This window comes from Microtus oregoni, unplaced genomic scaffold (genome assembly GCF_018167655.1).
Source record: "Microtus oregoni isolate MIOR12 unplaced genomic scaffold, Mior012 000114F_ref0000099, whole genome shotgun sequence".
NCBI classification, from domain to species: Eukaryota; Metazoa; Chordata; class Mammalia; order Rodentia; family Cricetidae; genus Microtus; species Microtus oregoni.
This window is the reverse complement of record NW_024544743.1, coordinates 556908-580481: the sequence shown is the minus strand read 5'-3', so window position 1 is coordinate 580481 and position 23574 is coordinate 556908. Positions and strand designations below refer to the sequence as shown.

The following is a 23574-nucleotide window of genomic DNA, read 5'->3' as shown; positions in this document are numbered from 1 at the left end:
ACTTATTTCTAGAGTGGTTGTAGAGACTCGGGAAACAAAAGACAATGGTGTCTGTTCCTGCAGCACCCACCTTCCTCCATTACCAGCATCCCAGATTAGATGTATTTTAACATGGGTTGTAATCTGCCTTCAGACCATTTCAAAGCCAACACAGAACCTAGTTATGGAACTTACGACGTATTTGCCCATCCTAAATTTTTTTGGGGGTGGAGGGGTCTTTATTATCCCTTTCCGTTTACTTAATATAACCTTTAGAGTTCAATTTGATCTTTTTTTTAAGTTTTTTTAATTGATATTTATTGAGCTCTACATTTTTCTCTGCTCCCCTCCCTGCCTCCCTTTCCCCACTTCAACCCTCCCCCAAGGTCCCCATGCTCCCAATTTACTCAGGAGATTTTGTCTTTTTCTACTTTCTACTCCCCATGTAGATTAGTTCTATGTATGTCTCTCTTAGTGTCCGCATTGTTGTTTAAGTTCTCTGGGATTGTGGTTTGTAGGCTGGCTTTCTTTGCTTTATTTTTAAAAGCCACCTATGAGTGAGTACATGTGATAATTGTCTTTCTGTGTCGGGGTTACCTCACTCAAAATAATGTTTTCTAACTCCATCCATTTTCCTGCAAAATTCAAGATTTTTCCTGCTGTGTATACTCCATTGTGTAAATGTACCACATTTTCTTTATCCATTCTTCGGTTGAGGGGCATTTAGTTGTTTCCATGTTTTGGCAATGCAAACAAAGCTGCTATGAACATAGTTGAGCATATGTCCTTGTGGCATGATTTGGATACATACCCAAAAGTGGTATTACTGGGTCTTGAGGAAGGTTGTTTCCTAATTTTCTGAGAAATCACCACATTGACATCCAAAGGAGTTGGTACCAGCTTGCATTCCCACCAGCAATGCAGAAGTGTTCCCTTTTATTCATAACCTCTCCAGCATAAGTTGTAATCAGTGTTTTTGATCTTGGTCTTTCTTACAGGTATAAGATGGAATCTCAGAGTCATTTTGATTTGCATTTCTCTGATGACTAAGGATGTTAAACATTTCCTTAAGTGTCTTTCAGCCATTTTAGATTCCTCTGTTGAGAATTCTCTGTTTAGGTCTGTATTCCATTTTTTTTTATTGGATTATGTGTTCTTTTGGTTATAATTTCTCGAGTTCTTTGTATATTTTGGAGATCAGACCTCTGTCTGATGTGGGGTTAGTGAAGATCTTTTCCCATTCTATAGACTGTTGTTTTGTCTTGTTGACCATGTCCTTTGCTTTACAGAAGCTTCTCAGTTTTAGGAGGTCCCATTTATTAATTGTTTCTCTCAGTGTCTGTGCTGCTGGAGTTATATTTAGGAAGTGGTTCCCTGTGCCAATGCATTCAAGTGTATTTCCCACTTTCTCTTCTATAAGGTTCAGTGTGGCTGGCTTTATATTGAGGTCTTTGACCCATTTGGATTTGAGTTTTGTTCATGGTGATAGATATGGGCCTATTTTCTTTCTTTCTTTCTTTCTTTCTTTTTTTTTTTTTTTTTTGTTTTTCGAGACAGGGTTTCTCTGTGGTTTTGGAGCCTGTCCTGGAACTAGCTCTTGTAGACCAGGCTGGTTATGGGCCTATTTTCATTCTTCTACATGTTGATATCCAGTTATGCCAGCACCACTTGTTAAATATACTTTCTTTTTTCCATTTGATATTTTTTGCTTCTTTGTCAAAAATCAAATGTTCGAAGATATATGGATTGATATCTGGGTCTTCTATTCGGTTCCATTGGTCCTCCTGTCTGTTCTTATGCCAATACCAGGCTGTTTTCAGTACTGTAGCTCTGTAGTAGAGTTTGAAGTCAGAGATTGTGATGCCTCCAGGAGTTCTTTTATTGCACAGGACTGTTTTGGCTATCCTGGGTTTTTTGCTTTTCTGTATGAAGTTGAGTACCATTCTTTCGAGGTCTTTGAAGAATTTTGCTGGGATTTTGATTGGCATTGTATTGAATCTGTCCATGCTAAATTTTTTATTATAATTTTTGTTGGAATATAATTTCTTCACCATACAATGGGCTTTGATATATTGTTAAATTTTATTTTTATTATAATTTTTAATTTTTCATTCTTGCACTTATTTTTGTGTGTGTGTGGAAGTCAGAGGACAAGGTGCAGGAGTCTGTCCTTTCCTTCCACTCTCCTCACATCTGAGGAGTTTGTGAGTCAAACTCTTGTCGGCAGGCTTGGTGACAAGCGCCTTGCCTACTGAGCCAGCTTGTTAGCCCTGTCAATTTTCATGAAGTATGACAAAATATATATAATATAAAACTTACCATCCAACGCTTATAAATGTTTAATTATGTGGCATTAATTATATTCACAGCGAGGTGCAGCCATCATAGTTGTTTTTTAAACATTGTCAAGACTTCAGAGAGAAACTCCGTAACTGTTAATAGCAATCCCTGTCCCCCTTTCCTCAGCTCCCGATAAGCTCTGATGGATCTTGTCTCTGTGAATCTGCATTTTCATGTATTTCTTGTACATGGGATGATCCGTCCCTTGGCATTCGTTGGTGTTGTAGGACCTGTCGGAGCCTCACCCCCCTCACTGTGGCACTGGGCGCAGTGTGTATGTGCCAGCTCCTGAGGATGAGACAGGCTGGCTTGTCATCAGTTTGAAGCCAGCCTGGGCAAACAGCAAGACCATCACCCCTCTCCCAACAGGGTTTCTCTGTGTAGACCTGGCTGTCCTGGAACTCCCTCCAGAGACCAGGCTGGCCTTGAACTCACAGAGATACGCCTACCTCTGCTTCCCAAGGGCTGGGACTAGAGGCGTGCACCACTGTGTCCGGCCTGTTTATTCGTTTCACTTTTACCCATCAGTGGATGCTGAGGTTGGACTTTCTAGCTGTTGTTCATAAGAACATTGATGTGGTATTGTTGCCTTTTAAATTTACAAGTGTTTAAGTTCCTTTAGCTTTCTGAGGAGCTGCCAGTGACTGGGTTTTTATAGCAACAGCAGCATCATTTTTGCATTCCTACTAGCAACACAGAGTAGATTTTATTATAACATTTTCTGGCCTCGAACTCACAGAGATCCGCCTGCCTCTCCCTCCCGAGTGCTGGGATTAAAGGTGTGTACCACCACAACCTGGCTCTTTTTATTTATTCTTATACATCACATCCCTAGTGTAGTTTCTCTCTCTCCACTTCTTCAGCTTCCTCCCCCCACACACCTCCCTCTCTTCCCCAGATCCACTCCTCCATTTCCCTTCAGAAAAGAGCAGGCCTCTCAAGGATATCAAACAAATCTAGCATAGCAAGTTACAATAAGACTAGGCACATCCCCTCTCGTTTAGGATTTATGAGGAAAAGGCAGGCAAAAGAGTCAGAGACAGTCCCCACTTCCACTGCTGGGCGTCCCACAAGAACACCAAGCTACACAACCATAATGTATATACAGAGGACTTAGCTCAGACCCATGTAGGCTCCATGTTCTGGTCTCTGTGAGTCCCTGAGAGCCCTGCAGAGTTGAATCTGTGGACCATATTCTTCTGTCTTTGACTCCTCTGGCTCCTGCAGTCTATCCTCTCCCTCTGGTCTGCCTAACGTTTGCTTGCAGATCCCTGCATCTGCTCACATCAGCTGCTGGATAAAGCTGGATAATGACTGGGCTAGGCGCCAGTCCATGAGTATAGCAGGATATCATTAGGAATCATTTTATTGACTTTGTTTTGTCAGCCGTGTTTGGTTCTCTCCCAGGTCTCTCTGGGAGGTCCAGCCTTAGGCTCCTGGCCCTCCAGGGACTCTCAGGCATGGGCTCCCTCTTGTGGTCTGGGCCTCACTTTGGACCTTTATTGGCCTCTTCCATAAGTTTTGCACCACATTTACCCCAGCAGGACAAGCTGTAGGTTGGAGGTTTTGTGGGTGGTAGTCCCACCACCGGAAGCCTTGCCTGGTTACAGAAGATGGCTGGTTTAGGCTCCACATCCCCCATTCCAAGGAGTCTTCACTAGGGTCAGCTTCACAGATTCCAGGGAGTTCCCACTGCTCTAGGTTCTACATTGGTCTCCTAATGCCTCCCCATTTAAAATCATCTCTTCCAGTACTCTCTTCCTGTTCCCATCCCCACCTGCCCTACCCACCCTTGATATCTTTTCTATTTCCCCTTCCCAGGGAGATCCATGCATCCCTCTTGAGCCCTCCTTGTTATTTAGCCTCTCTGGGTCTGTCGTATGGATATCCTTTACTTTACAGCTAGTATCCACATATAAGTGAGTGCATGCCATGTCTGTCTTTCTGGTCTGGGTTACTTCACTCTGGATGATCTTTTCTAGTTCCATCCATTTGCTTGCAAATTTTATGTTATCATTTTTTTGGTAGCTAAGCAATACTCCATTGTGTAAATGTACTACATTTTATCTGTTCTTCATTTGAGGGGCATCCAGGTTGTTTCTAGTCTGTGACTCTTTTGAATAAAGCTGCTATGAACACACTTGAGTTAGTGTCCCCACTGTAGGATGGAGCATCCTTTGGGTATACTCCCAAGAGTGGTATAGCTGGGTCTATGAATAGATAAAATTCCCAGGATTTTCAGGAACTGCCATACTGATTTTCATAGTGGCTGTACAAGTTTACGCTCCCACCAGCCATGGAGGAGTGTTCCCTTGCTTCACATCCTCGCTAGCATGAGCTGTCACTTGTGTCTTTGATTAACCGTCCTGACAAATGTAAGATGGAATCTCAGAGTTGTTTTGATTTGCATTTCCTTGGTGGCTAAGGATATTGAACATTTCTTTAAGCGTTTCGCAGTCATTTTAGATTCTTCTGTTGAGAATTCTGTTTAAATCTGTACTCCATTATCTGGTTTGTTGATGTCTAGTTTCTTGAGTTCTTTATATATATTGGGTAGTAGCACTCTTTCAGATGTTGAGTTGGTGAATATGACATTTTCCCACATGGACCTACTATATTTGGATGTCTCCTGCTTCCCCCTGCTATCCCTTTACCCCCCTCTCACTCCTGTTAACCCCTTTCTCTTCTAATCCCACTTCGCTCCCCTTCATTTTCCTCTTTTATTTATTTTGCTGTTGCCCACTGCTCATTTGAGTTGTGTACAGGAGCGTGTATTCCTTACCAGCAGCTATACCACTGCAGAGAGTGTTCTCCCTCCCCTGTCAACTGCTCACAAATCCTTGTTGGGGGGAGGGGGCCATGAGTCCTGCCCCTTTCCATGGCAGGGTGTTAAAAGGCCCAGTCATATGGGGTATAATGCTATTCTGTTTTTCTATTTTGAGGCAAGGTCTCATATAGTTCAGCCTGGCCTCCATCTCACTATATAACCAAAGATGGCCTTGATGAACATCCGATCCTCCTCTCCCTGCGTGCTGGGATTCCAGGCTTGCACAGCCATGCCCCGTTTATGTGGTGCTGGGGACTGAACCCAGGACTTCTGCCTCCTAGACAGGACTGTGCCAGTTGAGCTGCGCCCTCATCACATCCCTGCAATGTTTTTGACGTCAAGTCCAAGGCCATGAAGAACTTAGCCTGTATTTGCTCGCAGAAGCTGTATGGTTGTAGCTTATACAGTCAGCTTGTTAATCTGTTTGGTGTTGGTTTTCATATTTGATGTGATGCACAGGCCTGGCTTCATTCATTTGCATGTAGAATTATAGTTGTACCAGCACCCTCTGTTGAGGATGCTATTCTTTCTTCCTGATGGAACTGACAAGGGTGTTGTCAAAACTAAGTTTGGGTTGGGAAATGGTGGACATTGGTTGAAGGGTACAAAGCTAGATGGGTGAGTCCAGACTTCTGACGGGCAGATGACTGACGACAGCTAACAAATGGTGTATTTAAAGAAAGCTGGATCTAATGACTCAGGCTTGGAATTCCCACATTGAAGGGGCTGAGGCAGGAGGATTGCAAATTCAAGGTCAAAATAGGCTGTATCTTGAGATCCTGTCTCCAAAAAAAACTTGGCCCCCGGACTAGAGATTGGGAAGAGTAAAGGAACAAGATAGCCCAGCATCCTCAATCCTGGGTCCCAGGGCTAAGGAGGGGCAGAAGACCGCACTCAGGGTGAGTGTCAGAACAGAGGGGAACCCAGAGGAGAAGTAAAAAGAAGGGATGTGACGTAGCTAAAGGTGGGAGGCAGAGGCCAGACACCCAGGATAGCTCAGCAGACGGGGAGGGGAGTGGACAGGGCAAACCCATCTGGTCTGCTGAATGCAGTTAGAGATTAGTTGAGGGGGGCGGTGAGCATGAAGGAGAGAGAATCACTGGCTGTGCTCAGATGCTGGCCCTGACTGTTGAAGTCTGCATGTGAGTGCGGGTGCTGGGCTTGCTCGGTATGGCCCCTAGTATAGCCTAGCATGGGTGCTGCGCCTGTCTGTGGGCCACTGGGCTCTCTGGCTTAGGTCACATCCCCACCTCATGGAAGACTGTGGGAAGACTGTGTGGTTGAAAGTTTCCCTCTTTACTTAGAGGTATTCTCCAGCTCAGATCTCAGAATACAGCCCTGTGACATTTGTTTTGGATTTTCGGAATGAGACATCCCAGGAGGGACCATTGCCTCTAACTTGTCCATGCTGTTTGAGTGCTGAGAAGAGAGGGTTTTCCTGGTTTCCTTCCCTCTGCCAGTGTAGTCTGCTGCAAGCACCTCCTCTCCCTCCCCCCCTCCCTTCCTCCCCCTCCTTTCTTCCTTCTCCCTCCACACCCTCGGTCCTATAGAACTACCTGTGCAGTTTCTGAGGCTTGCCTTTGTCCTGCTCTGTCATTCTGTAGGCTGCAGTTGTCCTTAACCAGTCAGGGACAGGCCCTCTAGAACAGACTCCCCACTTTTCTCCTCTCTTCTGTTTTCCAAACTTCCCTTTCTTTGCTGCTGAAAATGGTGTTTGCCATTGCCTACCACCTTGGAGGGCAGTGCCCTCCAGCTGTCCCTGGAGCAAGTTCTAGAGGGCAGCCTGAGAGTGGGTGTTACTGCCATCTTCCGGAATGTCGGTTGCCAGTTTGTAGTGTTTCTAATTCTGTCTCTGTTGTAAGCAACTCAGGGCCTTGGTCTCTGTTCTTCCATCCATATAAGGATCAGGCCTGCCTGTCAGACTGTGCTTTGAGGGTTTCACGTAACACAGGCCAACGCTTACCTCAGACAGAGTGCTGTCTAAATCCATGCTATAACCTGCTGAAATGAAACTCTACCTACAGCTTGAACTTTTACACTCTGCAGTAATTGTTCAGTGTAGGTATTCCAGGAAAAGAAACAGATTGCTCCAAGTGTAGTAAGATTATATTCATTCCTGTAAAACAAAGAACCATGCTCAGTCCAAAAGGAGGTAACTTAGTCTGTCTGTCCTCTTCATACTTATCTAAACCATTTCCAGAGCATAGAATGGCTTGTTCACAGGCTCGTCTTCCCTGCTTTGTCTTAGCTGCACTAGACTGGGAACTCAGGGTCTTTTATGGATGAGGCTTGCACTGGCCACCTGAGCCACATCCCTGTGGTGAAGATTTGGCTTTTGCTTGGCTTTGAGACAGAGTGTGTCTCTGTCACTCAGGCTGACCTACAGCATGTGCTCCTGCCCCACCCTCCAGAGTGCTTTGGTTACAGTCATAGACAGACACCATACTGAGCTTTTACAAAGAAATATGAGAGAATGTCTAAAATTATGGGTTGTGCTGTGGTGCTGAGCTTTATTAGTTATACCCACCTGTTTCCTTCTTACATGGAGTTTACAGTAGTCCTGTTTCCGTGCTGTCTCTGCAAGGGACAAATGTAGCAAGCTTTCTTGTTGGACTCTCTTTGGATGGCCAGCCCAAAAGTAACGACATAGAGACTTGGATTTAATTATGAAGGCTTAGTCTTACCTTAGGCTTGCCCCCAATAGCTCTTATAACTTAAACTAATCTGCATTCTACCAAGTGATGTCTTTACCTCTTCTCATTTCTATGTGTTTAACTTGTTCTGTATCTCTTGGTATCTTCTGCATGCCCAGATTCTTCTCAGTTTTCCTCTGCCTGGAAATCCTGTCTATGCCTCTTGCCTAGATACTGGCCATTCAGCTTTGTAGACAAGTTTCTGTCCCACCTGGCCCCACAGCAGTTCAGTCCCAAAGAAACACACAGAGGCTTGTATTAATTATAAACTGTTTGGGGTGTTAGCTCAGGCAGCTCTTAGAACTTAAATTAACCCATAATTCTTGTCTATTTTTAGCCACGTGGCTTGGTACCTTTCTGTAATAAGGCATTCTCATCTTGCTTCTTCTGGGCCTGGGTGGTGACTGACTCTGCCTTTCCCCTTCCCAGAACTCTCTTAGTCTGGTTGCCCTGCCTATACTTTCTGCCTGGCTACTGGCCAGTAAGTGTTTTTATTAAACCAGTATGAGTGACAAATCTTTACCATGTACGGGCATTATCCCATGGCATTTCCCCTCTTTTTCTTTTCAAAACAAGAACTCTGAATCTAATCTCCTTACTTTAGATTTTTTCCTGATCATTATTTATAACAACTTGTAACCAACACACTAAATAAAGACAAACATTCATAATCCATTTTTTTGGGGAATGTGGGCCTAATTTTCTAGGATACTTCCTGTTGACTGGGGGCACTGATAATCTTATGGGGACCCAAAGAAAATTTAGGATTATGTTCAAGTCTTGACTGGAGTAGTCTGTGAGGCTGAATCCTCTCAGCCAGCAGTCTTGAAGCTTGTTCTGGTTGTAGAACTCAGAGGAAGCAGCAACACAGTTGCTCTGAGATGTTGGATCATCTGGGACATCTGTTCCTATTGGAGACTTTTCAAGGGTTCTTCCTTGATCAAACCTGATTTTTCTTTATGCAGAATGAATCCACAACCTCTCATTTCCTGTGAAAACAAAAGCAAAACCTTTTTCCCAAAGTAGCATATCTTTTGACTTATATTTTGAAGTCAAGATATTTTTAAAATATATATGTTGGTTTAACCCAGCAGCATTTATAATCAAATGTCTTTGAGCAGCTGTTGCTCCTTCCTCAGAAGTCAAACAATTCAAAGACAACACAATAACATACAGTATCCAGATTCTCTGTGTGTTTTCCATCTTTATGTGGCTTTTAAAAAAAACTCTATTTCTTTTTCTTTTTTGATTATCTGAAACAGGGTTTCTCTGTGTTTCTCTGACTGTTTTGGGTCTCACTCTGTAGACCAGGCTGGCCTCTAACTCACAGAGATCCACCTGTCTCTGCCTCCCCAGAGCTGGGATTAAAGGTGTGCACCACCATGCCCAGCCTAGCTCTTACACTTTCAATTAAGCCATACTCCTTATTTAAGCTCTGCCCCGTGGTGGTACCCTTATTAGGATGGCATATTCATCTCCTGCTCTCTCTGTCTGGCAGGCAACTCCTGACCTGCCCTTCTTCCCATCATCCTTAGTTTGGTTGCCCCATCTATACTTTCTGTCTGACTACTGGCCAATCAGCACCTTATTAAACCAATTTAAGTGACAAATCTTTACAGTGTACAAGAGGACTATTTCATAGCAAGCCTCCCAAGTAGTAAGAGTATAGGCGTAAACTATGCTCAGATAAGCACAAAATATAACCGATTGAAGTCAGTAGATAAAAAAATTATGAGGTGGAATCGCTGTGAAAGTAACTCACACTTTCATCCTCTGTACTTCTCCATCGTAGGTCAGTAACAAGCCCACATATAACCAAACATCTGCTCAAATTACTCTGAAAATTTAAATAATCCTTAGGTCTCTTGAGTTAGAAGGCCAGGCCCCTTAGTCTCTTCCTTCCATGTTTCTTTCCCTGAGTTGCTGTCTAGCACATGTGAAGCATCTCATCCACGGCCTCCTTCCTGACTCCCGGTATCAGTAGTAGAGGAACACCATGAGCATCGGGCGTCTTGATTCAGTCCTGCAGGGTGGAGGGAAGCTAGTGGGGTTGGGGAGTGCTCTCAACAAGGCTTGAGTCTGTCTGACCTTACAAGGCTTTTCTCAAGCTGTAGGCTCCCATTTTTAACATGCTTACCATTTTTAATTCTGTATATTTGGGTGTGTATGTGCCTGTGAGCACAGGTCCCCCAGAGGTCAGAGACACCTGATCCCCCAGAGCTTGTGGTACAGCGGTGGTGAGCCCCCCAACATGGGTTCTGGGCACTCAGGTCTTCTGCGAGATCAGCACCCACTCTTAACTACCTAGCCGCTGCTCCAGCCCGAGAGTGATTCTGCACTGCAGGCTTACATTCCTACTCCCAACTCAGACACAGCACATCGCAGGTGGCTGTGAGGGCCACAGTCTTGGAAAGGAAGAGAAAACACGGAAAGGAAGAGAAAACACGCGGAAATCTGTAGCACAAAATGAGAAAGCTTCAGTTTCGTTAGCAAACCCTGACCTTATTGCCTTGGAGCCAAACTAGCCTCACTCTTCATCGTATTTTGCTCTTGTAATAGGCGTGTGAATGCTGAGAACCCCTCTAAGACGGTGGGTGTAAACGCAGCAGGGTACATGTGGCATGCATGTGGCTGTGGGATCTGACGAGCATTGGAAGGGATGAGGGAAGCAGAGAGAGCAGAGAGAGCAGAGAGAGAATGCTCATCTGAGTATTAACGAGAGGCGGGGAGTAAAGGTGAGTAAGGTGTTTTAATTTCTCTGTGTGCAGGACCTGCAGTTAAAAACCGGGCAAGGAGAAGGTCTGACCCCAAAGGCTGAGGACCTCGATGGACTTAACTCGAACAGAAGAAAAGGTCCTTTTAGAGGTGTGGACCAAGTCCAGGTTGGTCAGCTCTGTTCAGTATTTCTAATTCTCTTCAATTTGATGAGAGAGAGCCTCAATATAGGTTAAAAAATAGCAGTTTCTGAATAAAATCTTCAAATGTTAGATTTTTTTGTTGCTTGTTTGTAAAATGTTCTGTATTTCTTTCAAAAATGTTACTAAATTATTTCTCATCCAGAAATGTGTTATCTTATTTTGGCAGAAATGATTTTTTTAAATATGGTATGAAATCCATGTTCTAGATTATATTTAGTCCCATTAAAGACAGATGTCTTCTCAGACAGGTATATTTTTAAAATCCAGAGCTCTACTTTCAAACAGAACCAAATTTTGTATATACTACAACATATTATAGTATTTTTGTGTTATACTTTAAAATAAAACCAAAACCTGTAAACTAAATTCAAAGGTCAAAAAAATTAAAAATATTTATATAAGAAAAACAGTGTAGTTAAAATTGTAATCATATTCAGAATATAAATGCATCTATTTAAATTTTGAAAATACTTACATTTTACATATTTTAATAGTAACATTTAGAGCATGGCCCTATTCCCATAGATACCATTTACATCCAGAAATATTTTCAACAGTTGTCTTTTTGTCTATTGGAAACTCCACTCACACTTGAGAGATGCTATAAATATTAACTTAATTGTGGATTCCTAAGGCCTTTTCCTGGAGGCTAAACTGAGGTGTTTGAACAGGTACAGTGTGGTGTGGGTTGACAGTGCTTACAGGATCATACTTCATAGGTCTGTTCTGAGATTTGGCTGCCTTTGCATCTCTTTTGCTTCGGCTACATTGCTCCCTTTTCTCCTGCATTTTTATTACTTTGTGGTCTTTGTGCAGTTGCTTTGTGACAGGGTCTCAGGTAAGCCCAGACTACTCTGAAACTTTCCTATGTAGGTAGATGGCCCTGAACTTCTGATCTTCGTGCTTCTGCTCTGGAGTGCAGGCACGGGACCCTGTGTCTGGTTCTCACTGTCTTAGTATAGATTTCTAGTTCTTTCTATGGGGCCCAGGAGAGACCGGAAAACAGTGCTCTGTTGACATCTCTGTTTATTTGTTGTTTTAGTGATTTAAAGACATTTCAGTGTGCTTGTGATGGCATGTGTTTTAGTCGTGTTTTATGTATGTCTCTACTTGCTCCTGGTCGTGTCTAACAGAATACTATCACGCTTTGTATGCCCTCCCACCCTTCATTTTGTTTTGTGGCCTTTGAAGTTGACAATCTACAAAGTCAATTTCTTTTCCATGGAGTATTTATTTCATTGGTTGATTGAATAAGGCATTTATTTACTTATTTATTTGACCTTGTATCGAATGCCGTCTGCAGACCAGGCAGCATAGGGAACTGGCTGTAGGGAGCTGACCATACCGCCCTTGCAGTCCATCGAGTGGGGGGGGGGAGGTGGAAGGCTGAGAGAGCAACTGCCAGTGGGAGCCTACTCTCTGCAGCAGTGATCTTAACAGACGTGAAGAAAACCGTGATGCTTTTGTCAGGCGAAATAGCTGGAGTGTGCCACTGTGGGCCAATAAATTATAACTCCCTATAAAACAACACAGCAGCATGCTCTCAGAATCACCAGAGCCTTGGGAACAGGAACTGCTCTGATAATTGTAGCGTTCATTTTAAGTTTCAGCCTCTTGAAATGGTATAATTTTTGTGGTGGGGGAGTAACAAACCATAGTGTTTCTTTTAATATAGAAATTGGATGAGCAAAAGAAATGGTTAGATGAAGAAGTAGAGAAAGTTTTGAACCAACGCCAAGAACTAGAGATGCTGGAGGAAGACCTGAAGAAACGTGAAGCCATTGTCTCTAAGAAGGAAGCCCTGCTCCAGGAGAAGAGCCAGCTGGAAAATAAGAAGCTGCGATCTAGTCAGGTATCATGCTTGTTAGTTTTCTCTTCTTCTGGGATATGCTCTCTCTAAAAGGGAAATCTGGATCAGGATAAATGGCTAAGAGACTAAGAGCACTGGCTGCCCCTCCAGGGGTTCGAGGTTTGATCTCAGCACACACATGGAAGCTTACAACCATTTCTATACAACTCCTGTCCCAGGGAATCTCTTCTGGCCTCCTTAGGCACCAGGCATACACATGGAACACAACCATACATTCAGACAAAACACCTTTAAGGCATAAAAAATTAGAAAACTTAAAAGGTAAATCACGAGCTTATTAAGTAATTTGCTTTCCGTGGGCTGGAGAGATGGCTCAGCGGTTAAGAGTACTGCCTGTTCTTCCAAAGGTCCTGAGTTCAATTCCCAGCAACCACATGGTGGCTCACAACCATCTGTAAGGAGGTCTGGTGTCCTCTTCTGACCTGCAGACATACATGCAGACAGAATACTGAGAATACTGTATACATAATAAATAAACAAATCTTTTTTTTTTTTTTTTTAAAGTAATTTGCTTTCCATCCAAGGGTGAGGACCTGAGTTCAGATCCGAGAACCCACATAAAAGTGGGGGATGGAAACTTTCACTTGTAATTTCTGTGGGATTCCTGGGCCTGGCTAGCCAGCCTGGTCAAATCACCAAGCTCCAGGTCCACTGAGAGACCCTGTCTCAAAACATAATGTGAAAAAGCCAGTGAGGAAGACACCTAATGCTGACTTCTGGCCTCGAAACTCATGTTCACATGTGCGCGCACACAGATACACATGCACATAAAGATCAACTATAGTTAAAAGGAAAGGAAAGTTATTCCCAGTTCTGTTGCTTTATCTAGTGACTGTCACTGGAGCATTGAGACTCTTAAGTAACATGTTCAATGTTCTCCAAGTATGACTTATTATCACATGATGGTAAAATATATGGGACATAAAATTGACCTCTTGTGTTTGGTTCTTTACCAGTGTCCTCTGTAGCCTGGTCTGGCCGTGAGCCTCTGCCTCAGGCTGGGGCTAGGATCATAGGACATGCTGTGGTCATGGCCAGCTTACAGTTGACTTTTAAAGTCCAGTTTGTGTGTTCACAGGCATTAATACCTACAGTGCTGTTTAACTGTGGTTTACAGCAGCATCTGAAGTTGGTGGTTTACACACAGGGCAGAATACCAGAAGAACCAATTAAAAGGAATGAAGGAGGATTATTTGGGCACATGATTCTGCTTATTATTATGATATGTTGAACCTTATGATAGTTTATGTGTATGTTAGAAACCATATGGAAGTACATAATACAATATCTTTACAAATTATTTTAAGTAATAATGGACATATCCACAAATCTGACCAGATTCTTATATTTTCTGACCATAATGAAATAAGAATAAAAAGTATGCGGAAACACACCAAATATTAACATCTTAAGAAACCGTAACAGTCTTACCATGTAATGAGCTAAGGAATAAAATAATAAAAAGAAAAATGCCGCCTCTCAAAACCTTTGTTTTTTTTTTTAATGAGTCAGTGTTTTGCCTGCATGTATAGTGCACTATATGTGTGCAGTGCCCAAGGAGGCCAGAAGAGGGCGCCGGATTCCCTGGGACTGGTTACATTGTTAACTGTCTTATGAATGCTGGGAACTGAAAGGCCATCCTGCCTGAGCAGCCAGTGCTCTTGACTGAGCCACCTCCCTGGCCCCCATAACTTCATACTTCAAACCTATATATCTTTAAAGAACCTTTAAATTTAAGATTTTAGTTAATGGATCCCTTGAGAAAGTTTATGGAAGAAAATAAAAAATAAAAATAGAACCATTCAGTATCTTATTGATGTTTTTTTTTCTGTTTTCTAAGCTATCTGATTTTCTTGTAACTCTCTTTCTACTGGTGGTTGTGTCTTTTAGGACTTAAGCACAGATTGTCTGAAAATATCGGATCGCCTGAGCTCGTTGGAGCAAGAATTGTCGGAGAAAAGTTTGCAACTTGAGAGCTGCACAGCCGAGGAGAAAACAAAGATCTCAGAGCAGGTTCAGGCACTCCAGAAAGAAAAGGATCAGCTCCAGCGACAAAGGGACAGTGTGGATGAGAAGCTTCAGAGTGGCAGAGTGCTGTCCCCCAAAGTAAGTCAGTACTCCTTGGAGCTGGAGCTGTCCTATGACGAATGATGTGGGTCACGTGATCATAAACCTGATAAACCGTTCTGTGTCAGCTAATGAGTTCATCTGGCGTCTGTGTGGTATTGTAAGCCATGCTTGGGGAGACAGATGTCCTCACAGAATGGCATTCCGCATGGACCCTCCTGGACCGCCAGGCACTAGAGAATCCACGCGTCCCTTGAGTGTGGCACTAGGAAACCAATACTCAACATCCCTTGTGCATGCCTCCTCAGCTGATTCTCACCTGAAATCACAGATCACAGGAAAGCCTCTCCCATTCGTCTTTCAAGGAGAGCACATTACCTGTTTTTCCTCTCTCACATTTTGAGGGATGAGCCCATGTGCACAAACCATGGTGTGTTGTGGGGTCAGGACAACGTGGAGGAGTCAGCTCTCCCTTCTTACCATGTGGGACTCAAGGGTCAGGCTTGGCCCTCCACTCATCTGTTACCTGGGTAGTTCACTTACATAAAACATGCCTATGACATTGAGAGTTAATTCTTTCTATAGAAACTTGACTGAAAAAAAAGGCTGGTTTTTCAGAGAAAATTCTCCACCATTCAAATGAAAATACAAATTCCAATAAGATACCTTCCAGTTAGAGTTTTCATCTGAGAGGTCATATAGCTCTTCCCATCTGGTTTTGGTTTTGGATTTTTGAGACAGGGTTTCTTTGTGCTGCCCTGGTTATCCTGGAATTAGCCTTGAACTCGAGATCCACCTGCCTCTGCCCGCCAACTGCTAGGATTAAAAGCATGCACCATCACCACCCTTGCTGTTTTCTTTTTTATGTAAGAATTGATTCATTCATTGGCTGTCAATGAATGAATTGACTTGGTCCTTTAGAACATGTTTTATTTCAGTGGGAAATGATCCTAATGTCCTGAAACTTCTCTCCGAATATTTATCGTTATGGCCCATCATTGCCAAAGCAAGGGCAGCTGCCGAAAGAAGGTGAACTTCAGGAGCCTTGTGCCTTATGTGTTAGCCAGGGCAAGAGGGGGCATTAGAGGAGCTCCTGATGAAACAGCTGGAAGGGTACCATGTAAGTCTCCTGTAAATCCAGTGTTGAATGAACTGATGAAGGGAATTCAGGCTACCTTAGACAGCAGTCTGTCAGCTGAAGGGACACATCTGTTCACTATTTTATGACTTAGAGCCCCTAGAGCTCCGAACTTTCAGATAAGCACCTAAACACAGCAAGCTTTAAGGAATTCTGTCTGCCCAGGACCGCTACTAGGAAAACATTTAGAGGAAAACAAAGCAAGCCAACTGCTAGGTTGTGTTTCTCCTGAGAATCCATATTCTCATGGGGAAGATGGACATATTAGAAACTGAATCCCTAAAGAACATTAAACAGATGATTATGGGTGCTGTAGTAAAGCTATAGTTACATTATCTACACACAGTAGTGCAGGGGTCATCTGGGAAAGCTGTCTTAGTGCTGCCATGGTTGATTGCAACTCTAAGTTGGATTTTGAAAAACATGGTGAATGTTTTGATAGGGCCATTACGAGGTAGAGCAGCCGGAAGTGAGAAACCTGTTTGCAGAGGGCAGAGCCCCTTGCTAGTAGACAGTGAAACCGTGGTAGTTAGTACGTACCCACATCCTAGCATTTGGGAGGCCGGGTGCAAGTCAAGGCCAGCGACCTGTGAGGTCGCTCTCACAGGAAATAGCTTCTGTTCCCTGTGGAATTCTGTGGCAGAACATTGGCAACACTCCCTGAACAATACCATCCCAGGTGGAACCCAGCAGGGTTCCGCTGAGCCTTGCAAGCTTCTCTGGCTTTCTTTGGTGTAGTGTGGTAGTGCCTCTGCTCTCTCTGCTGTGTTCTAAAGCCAAGGTCAACACTCTCAATAGGTCGCCAGTGGCGCATTATCAGAAGGAGATTCTAAAGTGACCAGGACGTGAAAAGGTATGGGATAGCTTGCAATTTTGATGTTTTTAAATTGCCTCAAATTATTTTCTCTTTTTACAGTCATTATTTTTCTAATTATATTGTTTACAATAAATGATAGACATTAGATCATTTTAGTAGCAGATTGCCCAACAATTCATTGGAAACAAAACACTTCCATTTTTTGATGAAATACAAAAATTAAAATTTACATATTTGAGACTGGGTGGTGGTGGCACACACCTTTATTCCCAGTACTCAGGAGGCAGAGGCAGGCAGATCTCTGTGAGTTCAAGGCCAGCCTGGTCTACAGAGTGAGTTCCAGGACAGCCAGGGCTTCACAGAGAAACCCTGTCTCAAAAAAACAAAACAAAAAAATTAAAAAAAAAGGAGGAGGAGGTCAAAGTCTCTTAGGGCTGGAGAGATGGCTCAGTGGTTAAGAGCACTGGCTGCTCGTCCAGAGGACTGGAGTTCCCAGCACCCGTTTCAGGTGGCTTGCTGTCACTTGTAACTCCAGCTCCAGGGGAACTCATGGAACCATCTGTCCTATGGGAGTACCTGCACACATGTGGCACACACACGCACAGACATGTACATACATATAAATGAAAATGAAAACACGAAGTCCAAAGTCCCTTAACTCTGGGCTGCTGCGGAATAAAATTACACACTTTCCTTCTACATCGTTCTCTAAACTGTGGTCAGGTCCATCACAGCAGCTTTCCTCTGCTGCCAGTCTCTGTGCTGGCTTCCTTTCTGCCGCTAGTAAAGCCAAGCAGCTCCGGGAAGGAAAGGTTATTCAGCTCACAGGTCACAGCCCTTCACTCAGGGAAGTCAGGACAAGAGCATGAGAAAGAACTTGAAACAGAGAGATGCAGGAGCACTGCTTGCTGGCATGTGTGCAGGCTGGTCCTCTGCTCGCTTTGTAGATAGCCCAGACATGTCAGCAGTCAAGACAGTCCCACACAGGTCTATCCCCAGGTCGGCCTTGTCTCAGAAACCCCTGCTTAAGATGACCCTCTCAAGTGACTCGCGGTGTCAGGCTGACAGATCTAACTGGGAACATGAGAACTAGATCTGTTTCGGGTGCCAGCTAACCTCTCACCATCCTCCCCACTTATAGTTTTGCTGACCGTTGTTCTACTCCCCACTTGTAGGTTGTCAGGTTTTTTTAATCTTGCTCAAGTGTGTTGAAAATGCTTCGTCTTCATTTTTCTGTACGAGGCTTATTTTATTAACGCTTTGTATAGCTACCATGTTGCTGGAGATGACAAGATGAATGAGGACGTTTGCTAATAATTCAGAGCTGTTCTCTAGTAAGTGGTGTACAGGAAGAAAATATAGTAACCTTTATGTCTATTCTGCCTTTTAAATTTCAGTTCCTTCTTTATTATATAAACATTCTTTCATCCCAAATGCACATATAACACAATACTCGCATGAAAACGTTTGTTAGTCTTTTGTTTTACTTCTTGATTGAGAGTATTTAATTTAAAGACTACTTCTTTAGGCCCTTGTTCTCGGGGAAGCTATTAGAAAAGTAGGTCCTTAGGACTCACCCTACCTGCTCTCTCAGAATCTTTATCAACATCTTCAGTTCAGATGAGAGTTTAAAAGTGTGTGCTGTGACGGTGTACCGCGGCCACTTACCTTGAGTTAGAGGGACCCACAACTGTGGCTGGTAGTCATTGTATTTTCACCTCTTCACTCTTTAAAGTTTCATGTGGGGTGTGTGTGTGCACGTGAACGTATCCACTTACACGTGTATGCGCGTACATGCATGTATGCCATTCCGCATGTACGGAGGTCAGTGGACAGCTGGGGAGTTGGTTCTTTACTTTTGTCATGTGGATACCAGAGAACAAGCTTGAGTCAGGCTTGGCAGCAAAAGCCTTTACCCACTGAGCCATGTCATTGGCCTGTGGGCAGTAGGTATTTAGAGTGGTGGTCTCAGGATTCCATAGTTATAATACCTCATGTTTTCTTAGCCATTCCTTAACTTATATCCAAAACTATGAAAACTAAAATTATGCTAAATAGTTCTCAGCACACCTTTGATATTTGTGATAAAATATGAGTATCAATTAAAAAGTCAGACTGTTATCTTTAGATAACTCACTTCTATTTCTAGGTTCCTTTTCTTCATTCACCTGAGAACCTCTCAGGAGTATTTAAGGTGGTTTTCTTTCTTCTGAAAAATGTGATTGTTGGGGCTGAAAAGATGGCTTCAGTGACTAGAACCTGGGTTCAGTTCCCAGCACCCACATGGGACAGCTTGCAGCCGCCTGTAACTCCAGCTCCAGTCCAGCCAGTATCCTCCAGTATCTTCGTCTGGATTCTGCAGGGCACCTGCACTCACGTGCACAGACAGTACACAGATATACCTAATTTCAACGTTGTAAAAATTAATCTCTCAAAATATCATTTTGTTTATTTTGGAACAATTATTATATAATCAAAGGATGGTTAGCCTAGAGAAATGGCAATTGAATGTTTTTCCCCAAATTGTTCTCCCAGAAGATTTAATAAGATGGCCTTTTAAGGATACGCTCGGTGTCGCGCCCCACAAACCGTACTCCTTAAGAATCGGCTACCTCTGCTTTGTTGTCGATCTTCTCCGCCAATCATGCTGGAACATCTGAGTTCGCTGCCCACCCAGATGGATTACAAGGGGCAGAAGCTAGCTGAACAGATGTTTCAGGGGATTATTCTTTTTTCTGCAATAGTTGGGTTTATCTACGGGTACGTGGCTGAACAGTTTGGGTGGACCGTCTACATAGTTATGGCCGGATTTGCTTTCTCGTGTTGGCTGACACTTCCTCCGTGGCCAATCTATCGCTGGCATCCCCTGAAGTGGTTACCTGTTCAAGACTTAGGCACCGAAGACAAGAAATCAGGGGACAGAAAAGTTAAGAGACATGCTAAAAATAATTGATGTGAGCTTTCACGACTCAGCGCCAGCTTTCGTTTCCTGTAAAATGAGCTGAATGGCTTTCATAACCAAAACGTGAGCTGTGTAGAGATCCAGCTGTGCTTGTTTCTTTCTCATCCAGCTGGTTTTAAATTACAGCTATTTTATTCCATCTCTTCATAATCTTGCCATGGAGATTAAAAAAAAAAAAAAAGATGGCCTTTTAAAGTGAGTGCTCGACTTCCTGCTAGATGAGGTCGCTATCTGATTCTCGAGTCACTGAAAAGCCCTCAGAAGAGGTGGGAAAAATAATCAGACATACGAAAATTTTAAATTTTCATTAAGTTCAACAAACAGTTTACACCATGTGATAAATACCGTGCTGAGCAGATGTGCGTGTGGACAAAGCCGTCTTCCTGGAGAAGCTTGCTCTGGGGACCTCAGTGCAGACACAGGACACAGAGACAGCCACCTCTCTGTCACCAGGGATCCAAGTTCCCCTCCTTCCTTCCGGATAGCCTTAATCTGGACAACTCAAAGGCCGGTTTTCTGTTCTGACACACGCTGTGTATTATTATCTGATGCTATGTTGCCACCATTTAAAATAACATTGCATAAGAGGTTTTTTTTTTTTCTCAGAAGGGGGTTAAAACAGATCTTGAACTCATGATTCCCCTGCTTCAACCTTCCAAGTGCTGGAGTTTTAGGCAAATGCTTCTACAGTTGGTTCATTTCATAGGAGTCCTGGGAGGTGTCCCAGTCCCGAGTCCTGACTACTCTGTCACCTCTGCTCCTTTTCTTCCAGACTCTGCTGGTCGCTAGTTCTCAGCCGCTGGCTCCCAGTGCAGTGTCCCCTCCTCCTGACCTAGCACTGTCTGCTCTGCCAGGTCTTTGGAGGTACAACACTACCCCCATCATCAGTGGGGATTCTACCTTTAAATGCACTTGAGGACTATAGGGAGATGTCAGTATTGCAGATTCTGTGAGCTGAGATCATGTTCAGGTGTATCCTCTGGATTAGGTAGTCAATGTTTGCTGCGTAGCCTTGGAACATCATGGAACACACTTAGCTTTTGTTTCTTCCATTTTGTTATGTAATGTTTGTGGTGGAGATTTGACATCTCTGTTATACACTGACAAGTGACCCATCCTACGGTGAGAGTCGGAATAGTTCCTTAGATGGAGAGACTATCACATGGTAAGACCCGAGGTAAGCATACGACAGAGTTCAGGCTATAACTGTTTTTAAGATAAATGCTCTCTGTGGTCCCTAGGAAGAACATCTTCTTTTCCAACTTGAAGAAGGAATAGAAGCTTTGGAAGCCGCAATTGAATTCAAGAACGAAAGCATCCAGAGTCGCCAGAACTCGCTTCGAGCATCATTCCAGACGCTCTCTCAGAGCGAGGCAGATGTCGTGGGGAAACTAGTTTGCCTGAACCTTACCGAGATCAGAGCTATTCTTTTCAAATATTTTAAAAAGGTATGTGTCCAAGGAACAATACTTTTCTTACAAAAGAGGGCCAGAGACCCTTATTTATTCTGAACTAAAAGTGCCTGGCTGGAAGAGCTGGCGGTTGACTAGCCTTAAGCACCGTTGTTCTTTATGGTGCTGAGCATGTTCAGAACCGCTGTGAATTATCCAGATACACCTAACTTTGTGAGGTGGTTAAAACTGAAGTCCCCTTGATAGGAGGTCTTTCTTAGACAAATTAATTTATATACTTCTTTATTTCTTGCTTCTAAACATAAATGCTATTCATGAGAAGTCTAGGGTCCTGCAGCTTGTCTCTCCTCCATCGCTGTGAATAGGAACCTGGTGTGTTTCCGACCATGATGTCTGAGTTGACTGGAGACGAAGTGGTGCTCTGGTGGCCATGACAGTAGCAGGTTTTATTAATCTGGATTGCTTCATCAGGTTATCTTACAGAGCTGGCAGTTTTCTGATACTGGGATACTTTGTATCACTGAGAACTATATTCTTATTTTCTCTATTATTTTTTCATTTAAAATATGTACCATTTTCCCTAAAAATATATTGAATTAGTGAGAATATCCAACAGTTGATACAAAGTAAGACAAATACTTTTTCAAGGTGTAGTTGTGTAAAATAGAAAGTGAATGCAAAACTCAGCATAGTGGTGCACACCTTTAATTCCAGCACTCGGGAGGCAGAGACAGGTGGATCTGTGAGTTCGAGGCCAGTCTGATCTACAGAGCAAGTCCAGGGCAGCCAGGGATACACAGTGAGACTGTCTTGAAACAGATGAGTGAAAATATTAGTCAGTCTCCTGTTTGAGAGTCCTGTCAGGATCTACTGCACAGACACTGTCCGCGGTGCTCTGTTTCCTATGGCACAGCAGACTACAGCAAACACATGCATGGCCTGAAGGGGAACCGCTGTGCTTCAGGGACAGAGTGGACGCTGCAAGAATAAACGCATCCCCAATATCCATACGGACTAGAGGAACAGAGTTACAGAATTATAGCCAGGCATGCTGGCACGTGACTATATATTCCTAGCACTTAAGAGACAAGTTCAAGGCCAGCGAGGACTATATAGCAAAAACCATGTCTCTAAAATAAAAAGCAAGCAAGAAAGAGAATTATAAAATTTGAACTCAGAGATCTTATCTAATAAGTTTTATTAGTACAATATTATGTTGAAAATGAAAATATTACCAGTTCAGAATTCCAACAAATTCAAAAGGTTATTAGGCTATTTTCTAGTTATGTTTTAAAACATTTGCCATGTATCCTACACCTTTAAAAGGCATTTAAGATAAGCTCCAACTTCATGTAGTCCAAGAAAACTAGACTAATCTATTGTGTCAGACAACGTAAGATACCTTCTTAAAAGGTCAAAAACCGTCTTTGATAGGTGATTAATTTGCGAGAAGCTGAACGCAAACAGCAGTTGCAGAATAAGGAGATGAAGATGAAAGTTCTGGAGCAGGACACTCTGATCCACGAGTTAGAGTCTGCCCTGGAGCACCTGCAGCTGCAGTGTGACCGGAGACTGACCCTCCAGCAGAAGGAGCACGAGCAAAAGATGCAGTTGTTGTTAAATCACTTCAAAGGCAAGTCTTTGGGGGTCGGCTGGGTTAGGGGTGTGCTGAGGAAGGGAGCCAGGCCCCATGTCATCTCCTTTACATGCGTGGCTACCGTGTTTTTTGTCATTTGGTATAAGATGACCCATGCTCGAAGTGTCGCCCCCTTTGCCTGCTCCCAGCACTAAAGAAGGCCTATAATCCTGGTGGGTGGTTGTTGGTCTGACCTTTCCATGTGCAGACGAAGTGATAAGATTCTGTTGTAACTCCCGACTTTATTTCTTGTTACAACTTTAGTTGATTATAAAATTTTATGCATTAAGGTTAGATCATAGATCAAAATTGATGGGTACATATCATAATACTAGTGGCCAGCAGCGGTCCAACAGCAGATTCTGGTGCAGGAGAGCTATCACAGTAGTCTGGCCTCACGTTACCTGAGGAGGACTGGTGTCCAAGCAGGCGCTGTGGCAGCACAGACCTTGCTAGCTGAGCCTGCTTCCGCTCTAATTCAGGCTGCTCAGCCCTGACATTCATGATCACAGAGCTGCGATTGGTTGAAGGGATTTGAAAGAAGGAGAAAATTGGAAAACATAAATCTGGGTCTTGAGGAAACGACAGCAGGTTAACTCTACAGTGTTCGTGTCTCTGCACAGTGAACAGGACTTCCCTGGGCCAGTCCCACAACCACTGCACTCAGACACACCCCTCCTCTCTGTAGTCATGTCTAAGAGTGAGAGCGGAATAGAACGCTGTTGTTTTGAGATGACTGGGGTCACACAGCAGTAATTCATAGCTCACTTGGAAGAGTGCTTACAGATCATGCGTGAAGCCTGGGTCCATTACTAGCACCTCTTATTCTCATGATTTTCATGATGCTGTGTCTCAAGAAATCAATAAAAATCAAATTGTTTCTATAGTTATGCATACAGATTATACACAATAGCT

At 43.4% G+C, this 23574-nt stretch overlaps 2 protein-coding genes across 2 annotated transcripts in view; both read left to right on the top strand.

Annotated features, from left to right (window-relative positions):
- Positions 1-23574, top strand: part of LOC121443901 (kinesin-like protein KIF27) — a 64874-nt gene that overhangs the window by 36492 nt on the left and 4808 nt on the right. Inside the window, exons 11-15 of the mRNA XM_041645657.1 lie at positions 10608-10721; positions 12433-12609; positions 14518-14733; positions 20853-21059; positions 22458-22656. Coding sequence (XP_041501591.1) covers positions 10608-10721; positions 12433-12609; positions 14518-14733; positions 20853-21059; positions 22458-22656 — 913 coding nt within the window. The remainder of the gene's footprint in view (positions 1-10607; positions 10722-12432; positions 12610-14517; positions 14734-20852; positions 21060-22457; positions 22657-23574) is intronic.
- LOC121443900 (signal peptidase complex subunit 1-like) lies at positions 19217-19748 on the top strand. The gene has a single exon (XM_041645656.1). It carries the CDS (start codon positions 19294-19296, stop codon positions 19600-19602), a length of 309 nt encoding a protein of 102 aa, XP_041501590.1. The 5' UTR covers positions 19217-19293; the 3' UTR covers positions 19603-19748.